Below are 8,629 nucleotides of genomic sequence, written 5' to 3' on the forward strand. Positions count from 1 at the left end.
CGACGCTTTACAAGATTTCGGACAAATTTTCGATGCGTCCGGTACGCGCCGAGAGGAAAGAAGAAAATAAGACATTGATCGAACCGTAACCGCCCATTCCTTCGCACATTGTACAGCGTATTAGAAAATTTAACGCTACTATAAAATTTTATTGGAACACGAGGGAAGGTTGGTTTTCATAAATCAGACACTGGACGCCGCAGGTTTTTTCCTCACGGCGCGACGACTGACGATCCACGGTGAATATATATATATATATATATATAGGAATGGAAAAAGAGAATTTAAGTGTATAGTAGAGAGAGGCTACAGTGCGCGCGTGTGTGTGCGTAGGACGGGGTAAAAGAATTTTGCGATGAGAGATCGTATCGAATCGACGGTGGAAGAGGAAGAGGCAGCAGCAGACTGGTCTGCTCCGCGTTAGCAGGTGGATCGAGCTGGCCGCTGGCCTCGATGTGCTCCTCGTCGGCTTTTGCCGTGAACCATCTGTTACGCACGCCGCAGCTTTAAGGGTACGCTACACACGATCCAGGGTAACAGGTTGCTATACACAAACGCACAGATTCCTTCCCGCCGCACCTCTAATAAGCTCTTAAAGCGAGAGACCCAATTTTCCCTCTTTCGACTCTCCCGATTTTCAAACTATAATACGCTCCCGCTATAGAAACCCACAATTATGTACGCGTATACCTGGTACTTTGAGGGAAAAGCCTCTTTTCCAAGATTGAATCGTTCAATAAATTAACTATAGTTACGGAAACTATTGGTTCAGTCGGGAGGGTGTGTGTATATATACTTGCCGCAAAACTGGGTCAGACTGGTTTACGCGTAATTGAATAATTGCTCGTTGCGTAAGACTCTCGATGAAACTGGAAAGCGGGATGGGAGGTATATAGGTGAGGGAGGGGTAAGAGTGACGCTGTGCATCAATTATGAAAGGGTATATCGGATCATCGAATAGGTAAAGTATTATAAATCTTTGGAGATCGGTCTCGGATCTGGGAAGGTGGGCGTGGGTCCCGACGGGTACGCAAAGAGGACAGGTGGGTAGCAATTTGGAGTAGCTGGAAAGCAGTGGATAGGAGGAGGGAGGGGGGGGGGGGAGATGCGAAAAGCAAGTACATAGGCGGAACGGAACGAGCTGGTGTAAGAAAGCGTGGAAGGAAGCAAAAGCTATATACATATATACCTATTGGTCTTTGAGCTTTTACAGACACTTGGTCCCCTCGATCGAAGGAACAGGTGCTCGCCGAATAAAAGGTAGCTGCATTATTCCGCATGGTGTACCCTCGCACAACTCCGTAGAATCCCCGAAGCGAGCGGCTAAAGAAGACTTTCGCAAAGAAAAGCTCAGTCGAGTGACAAAAGGTCGCAATAGCGTTGCAGGTCGTTGCAGGTCGTTGCAACTATTTCCAAGTAAAAACCGGCGAGGCTCGTGCGGCTTTCGCTGTACAAAGAAATCCTCGGTCTACTGCGCGTTCTCTCTTTGTCCCTCTCTCTCTCTCTCTCTCTCTCTCCCTTCTCACATTTTTTTCTCCCTACAACTTTTTTCCTTACGAAACTTTACAGCGTTTCAACTCGCTCTCATTCTTCGACAAATTCAACGTGTCCAACGACTACCATAGAAATTCCATTCGACGCTGAATAGAGCGTAGAAAAATAATATCCAATTAATATTGTTGTTGCTATTTGACATTAGCAGTTGAATATGTAGCTTGAAAGAGATTCGCAATCGGCTTTCGGAACGCTTTTGTCCGATCGGTTTGAGAAAGAAATCAAGCGGACTCACGGCACGCGAATCTCATTTCTCACACGCACACAGGAACGTGTCCATTCATCCGTCGTGAAGCTAGCGACAGAACGGTCTTTTAGCGAGCAAACAACATATGTGCCGTGTGCGGGCAAACGCGTGTTCGAAACGCGTTCAATTCATTGCACCGCAATGGGCTACCTGCAACACACGCGCGTTATAAGCCCTAACTACCAACACATCTCTCTTATATCATTCAATTCATCAGCATCGGTCTCTCTCCCTCTCTCTCTCTCTCTCTCTCTGTATATGTGTGCGGAGCAACGTGTCAGCTTCCATCCAGCTCTCTTTTTGTTCCGCTATGTTTCTGCGCATATGGCTATTTCAGGAGGAAAAGTGAGATTTGACACTTCCAACTCGTTCCTATATCGCTACAAATATTTCAATCCTTTCCCTTTCTATTTCTAACCAGCAGCGCCACCCTCCTTCTTCAACGCGTAGCCAAATTAACCAATGCAGAGTGTCGAGGATTCACCGGTGTGAAATGAATCGGGTCACGGTTGTACGTTATTAGAATAACGTTTTGGAAGAGTTTTAGCGATGATGAGCTTCGGACAGAAATTCGTGAGATTAATGCCAGTAATTAAGCAAATAAGTTATTACAAATCGCGTAACGGTTCCTTCTATTACCGCCTAACGAGGTGCTATCGAGCATATTCTTCGACAGCTTTATCTAATTCCTAGCAAGTTAACGAGGACCGACTGCCGGTGGTTTTTTGACGAATTAGTCTCTAGGTGGAAATATACCAGTTACTTTGTACCTGTGTAGAATACGCCCAGTTGGTCCTCTCTAGCTCGCTCGATCCATAATGACTTATTGAATTTCACCGGTCTTTATGTTTGGTAGTCTCGTGCCAGGGAGCATTTTTACAAATCCGTCTTCTATCTTTATCGCCGTATTTCTCTTTGTCTCTCTCTCTCTCTCTCTCTCTCTCCCTTTCATTCTTTATACAGGCGAGAGAACACTGCACAAACGAGCTCTGAATCCGAGGCGTAATTAAAGTTGCTCGAGTCTCGCTCTCGGCACGAATTGATTCGATTGGACTTTAGATCCGGTGGCTCTACTCTTGCAAGTATTTTTCTGCCTTCGCGTTAGCACGAACATTTCGCCAATGAGTAATTACGTCCAGAACAAAAATCTTCCGTGTCTAATAACTGATTCCACAGTCAAGATGCGATAATTGACTAATAAATAACTCAAACACTTGGGAATTCAAGCTAATAATTACTCAATAAACGAGCAGCGTATATATTCTCGTTCGTAAATAACAAATAGCTCCTTCTCCTCCTTACCTACTTATTAAGAGCCTTCCGAGTCTCCGGAATAGACCAATTTGGTTGTATCTTGCTCTTAGAGAGAATTAAATAGACGATGAGCGTGTTAGTATTGGTATATACGATTGTGCAAAGCGAGGATAAGGGGTAAGAAAGGTATCGATAATAGGCACACAAAGACACACGGGTAAAGTTTAAACTCCAATTATTTATTTCGTATAAAATATCTCTATATATAGACAATATCTGTATCTCATATTTTATTTTGTTTTATAACTAGAAGTAGTGGTACTCGCCCCCTCGAGTCGTGCGTTTCAATAATTACAATAACAAATGGTAATTAATACAATAGGCAAACGACTCGTGATAAAAAATTTTCGCTCTTGACGAGTCCTTCCCCAGGTCGTCTAGGATTATACAATGACTAGTTTTTTCGAGTAACTTAAAGTGATTTGGAATTAAAATTAAGGTCATGGAAAAGTAATCGATACATTCAATGACAATTAGAAACCACAAAATTAAGAATGAACGATGAAATGGAGATTAGAGTCAGGCGGCTTTTAGACTCGGCTGACTCCAGTGACTATTTCAGCGCGCGTGCCAGCTTAATTAAAACGAGCCTTTATTATTCGCTATTTACAACGGCAGGAATAATGGCACCAGGCGCTCGTAACTTAACACTATAATGGCATAAATTATCGAAAAAGCCAGAAGCGAATCATTCAATGGATAGCACCTCTCGGATTTTTCACAACACCCTCTCTCTCTCTCTCTCTCTCTCTCTCTCTCTATTTACACGTATCATACACGTGCCATTTCTCGAGCGAGAACGATAAATTAAATAAAATGGCACCTAAGCTTCACGGGTCCGCCTTTTGAGAGGGGTTACTCTTTTAATTAAAAAAATTTTCCTTCTTCCTCCGTAAATCCACTCAGCCGCTTCTCCTGCTTCTTCTTCTTTCCTCCTCCTCCTCCTCCTCCTCCTCCTCCTCCTCCTCCTCCTCCTCCTCGAACACACATACACACGAACGTTGTTTTCTCTGCCACGCATATTTACAAAATAATCTCTCATGGGGAACGAAGAGATTGACGATTTGTACTAAGGAGAGAGTCCCTGGAGAGCCGGGAATAAGGCACTTTTAGATTCACAAGTCGAGAATGAGTATAGAGTTCGTTTGGATTTAGCACGAGTAGCCAATTGGAACGGGAACACCGGGACAGCCACCTTCCTGGTGCTTGGTCAGAAGGGACATCCTGCTGAAGGTTTTGCTGCAGGACGTGCACGAGTACTTTTTAACGTCACTGTGGGTTTGCAGATGCGCCCTCAAGTTGCTCCTATCGGCGAAGGCGCGATTGCAGTGTTGACAGCTGAAGGGCTTCTCCCCTGTATGCGTCCTGATGTGGCCTTGCAGCAGCCACGGCCTGGAGAAGGCTTTGCCGCACAAATGACACTTGCAGGGCAACGTGTGAGTCCTGATGTGCATCTTGAGGGCACCGAGGCTCACGTACACCTTCTCGCAGTACTTGCAACTGAAGGATTTCTTCGTCTGGCCCTCCGCGGCCGCACAATGGAACTGCTGATGCTTGCTCAGTCCGGAGTACGTGGAGTACGATTTACCACAGTCGGGGCACTGGTACCTCGGCGAGGTGGACGATCCAGAGGACGACAGGGACGACGTGGAGGAGGTGGACAAGGAGGAATAGTTGGGGACCGCTGCGGGGGTGGAACTGGCCTTCTCGATTTTCGGTGTGACGATCGTGGGTCCGGCCGACGTGCTACCGGCAGAAGACCTTCCGCTGTCGCTACCGGGCGAAGAGAGGTCTTCCGGAGTGACCGGAGGCGGCGACCTCAGGGAACTCGAGCCCAGGGAGCTCGTCGGCGAGAGTCCACAGTGATCGGGACTGGCCCAATGGGCGTAGCTCCTGGCGATGGGTCTTTGAATGGTCGGGCAGGTGAGGCTGCTGCTGACGCTGCTGGGTGGTGGCGATGCCGAAGAAGCGTGGTGCTCCGGTGATCCTGTGTGAGGGTACGCCGCCACTGGATAGGAGGGGTACATCTCCGGACCGGCGTGGTGGTATCTGTGATAGGCGGCTGGGTACGGCAGATAGTGCGGTGGGTAGAGCGGCGCGGCTCTCGCCCAGGCCGCTGGGGTGGCGTAATGCGCCAGGGGTTCCGGCACCGGGGCGTTCAGGTTCAGCGGTTCCAGCGGTGCTTTGCTCGCCATCAGGTGCATCGGCGTCGACGTTGCCGCCACTCCGATCGCCAACGGTGCCGAGTTCGAGCTGAAGTTTTCGTGCTGCAACACTTCCACTCTGGCTTTCTTCGCCACCGGATGAATAGGCGCGATTCCCGTAGCCGGGCTCATGCTCTTCGAGGCGTAATGATAATGATGGTGGTGGAGGTGGTGCACTTGCTGCAAGTGGTGAGCTCCGCCCGCGGGAGGACTCGCCAACGCCGGTGACACCGACTGTTTTACGATCGGAGACGGCGATCGTTGCTTCTGACGTTCCGCCGTCTTGCTGAGGTCTTCGGGCTTTGTGCTCAAGTTCTCAGGCTCCGGAATGTCGTCCATCACTACGTCTATTATTTCTTCTGAAAAAATAATTAAAAAGTTTCTATTTATTTACTCGCCTCTCTATGCCTCTACGAGGTCTCCCCATAATCTACACATCGTCCTTCCAACGTTCTATTTTGCTACTGTATATCGATAATCGGATAAACGTTATCGCGAAAAGGATCGTGTACGTCGAGCAGAGACGAAACCCACCTTTGATATTTTCCTGTGTCTCCTCCTTTATTACGTGCACTGGCCGCTTCTTCAGCGGACAGTGACTGTAATTATTGTTCTTCTTCGCGAAGCTGCGCGGCATCTCTTCGACCAGCATCTTCCTTACAGGCTGATGATGTCAATAAAAAATCCAAAAACTGGAGGATCCGCGTGCCTCGCTATCGATCGCGAGGGCACCGAAGATATAGGATAATCCTTTTGTCACTGCACTTCACGCATAAACACTCTGACGTTCGCGTCGTTTGTCACTGCCATAAAAAGTAGCGTTAAGAGGAGTGCGACCTCGTTAACCAGTTAGTTTTTCTTTTTTCACCAGGTCGAGTACGGGCAAAATTGGATAGGGACGAATTGGGAGGAACGAAGAGTGCGAGTGGTGGTGATGGTGATGATGATGATGCGAGAGGTTGAAGGACAAAGTTGTATATAGGAAAGTGTGCGTTCAGGAAGGAAAGGTTCCAAGTGAATCGGCTGGAAGCCGGTCTATGACTGGCAGGGGGGAGTCCTGCGGGGCTTTTTATAAGCGAGCTCCCCACCGGCCAGGTGCAGGTGGCCCGCACGTGCTGCCCGACCAATACAGCCAGTCGGGCCCCGCGCGTCTCGCCAATGGGGGACGGCCGGTCACGGGCCGTCGACCAATCAGGACCGCGGCATCTGTTCCGCTGCCGAGTCTCTGCATCCCCACCACTCTCTTATCCTCCTTCTAGTTACAACTACCCAGGGAGGTGCAGGATGTTCGTGAGTGCGACGCGATTGTCCTGTTGCTGCACCCTGCACTCTCTCTCTCCCCCTTTGTCCTCCTCTACCTCTCCACGTATACATATACACTCCTATATACCTAGACCTTATATTTCTAGTTACTCCAAACAGGCCCAATAGCCCTTTGCCATGGCTCTTCCCCTCGTCCCTCTCTCTCTCTCTCTCTCTCTCTCTCCTGCCCTTCGCACGCCACACACCAATTCGTCCAATTTCTCTCTTCTCCATTTCCGTATATGCTCTTCCTTCCCCTCGCCACCCCCCACCCCCTCTCTCTCTCTCTCTCTCTCTCTCTCTCTCACTCTTTCTCGCGTTCCGTTGATCGTGCCGAGCAGATGCTGGGGACCCTCTGCGTGCACCTTGACCCTTACTTACCCCTCCCAATGGCAGAAAGAGAGAGAGAGAGAGAGAATTACCGAGTATACAGTCATTTCTCCTCGTCACCGATGAAGTTCGATACGTACGTGTGTCTCATCGATGAGACATTCTCTCGATTCTCTTACAGTGTACAGTACGTAGCACAGGACCCTCTTTTTTACACCAACGAGCCCTCCGCACACGCATCCCCTCTCTCCTCCAAATTTCCGTTCTACTTGTGTGCCAGACCCCCCCCCCCCCCCTCCCCTCTTCTCCTCCTCCTCTCCCACCCAATTTACGAATGCTTTTCGGTTGCTCGGCGTGGGGTTTTTTCACGCTGCTGCGTAGTTAATACGCCTGTATGTATTGTATATACCGCATAGCATAGGTGGCTGCGCTCGATCCGACCGGTCGGACGTTCCCTTTCTGAATTTCACCCCCCTTGATTTTGCGTCTCGCTCGCTCTCCCCGAAGCGCGGCGCTCCCCCCGCTGCCAGTTTCGAACGTAACGGTCGTGTCGCGTGCCGCAGCATCGCCCACGCGTGCTGGAACCCACACGTGCCCGCTTCGGAGCCTTATTCCTCCTCCTCCCTCTTATTTCTCTCTATCCCGCTACACACACACAGGATTCACTTCCATTTTCGCGAGAATAAAACCAACGTAACGATCCTGCCACGTGCGTCCTGCGATACGATTGGCCAACTTTCGAGAAAATCTCCGCGATAAACACCGTCCATTATCATTCCCTAGCGTATCGCTTTAGCAAAACTGAGAGAGGTTGCGGAATAAATTGCACCGAGTGAATTCTCCTATATATTTTATTTAAAACCAGTAGATCCACGCGTAATATAATGGTACAAATAAGTTTGATGCTATTGTTTTTGCGTTATGCGAGAGTAAACATCGGTGAACCGGTATGCGATCGTGCCACGCGTCTCTCGCGGGAGATCGGCGGCGCAGGAGAAGGACAAACTGGCAAGAGACGGCGGGTTTGGTATAAAAGTTAGGGAGAGGGGGGATTTCGACGAAAGACCCTCGTACGTAGCTCGCCGAGTCCAAGTCGCAACGCGTTCTATTCTTTGGACTAGTTTTCAGCGTGGCACGACCATCTTTTCGTTGAAGGTGTCGCAACGACAAGTGAGAGAGCGAGTCTAGCCATCGGACGCGCACAGGTACACGCCTTTCTCCACCGCGCGGTCGTCTACTTACGCGCTTATACGAGCACCAGATTTTATTCGCAAGAATTTCGCGATACGATCTAAGGATGGCCAATCGATATCCGCGTGCCTCGTCACTGACCGATACTTCCACAACCTATTTTGAAACTATTTCCATCACCCTCGACACACCTCGAAGAACTTTCTTTCACCGACCGCATTGTCGTTCGTTAACACGTAATGTATACTTACACCGATGATGCTTTCACGATTCGTGTATACTCGACAATAATTGATAAAGCTGCGTATAGCCGAGCAGAAAACAATTTCGGAGCGTAGAAACGATCCGGGCAATTTTCGCTAGATGACAATGCGTGTATCATATTAACGGAATAGGTGCGTAATTCAAGTCGAGGCGGATGACGGCTACTACTACGACCATGATGATGATGATGATGATGTATGAATTTCGCTTGTCACTCGATATG

General features: G+C 48.8%; 1 protein-coding gene across 1 annotated transcript; it reads right to left on the reverse strand.

Annotated features, from left to right (window-relative positions):
* Positions 1-4,098: 4,098 nt before the first annotated feature.
* On the reverse strand, positions 4,099-6,520 carry LOC136779575 (protein escargot-like). Its single transcript, XM_066737216.1, has 2 exons — positions 5,854-6,520; positions 4,099-5,678 (listed from the first exon to the last, which is right to left on the reverse strand). Exons 1-2 carry the CDS (start codon positions 5,969-5,971, stop codon positions 4,267-4,269), a joined length of 1,530 nt encoding a protein of 509 aa, XP_066593313.1. The 5' UTR covers positions 5,972-6,520; the 3' UTR covers positions 4,099-4,266.
* Positions 6,521-8,629: the final 2,109 nt, after the last annotated feature.

This window comes from Prorops nasuta, unplaced genomic scaffold, assembly GCF_024137725.1.
Source record: "Prorops nasuta isolate Cenicafe-Biocafe unplaced genomic scaffold, Cenicafe_Pnas_1.2 PNAS00017, whole genome shotgun sequence".
Classification (NCBI taxonomy): Eukaryota; Metazoa; Arthropoda; class Insecta; order Hymenoptera; family Bethylidae; genus Prorops; species Prorops nasuta.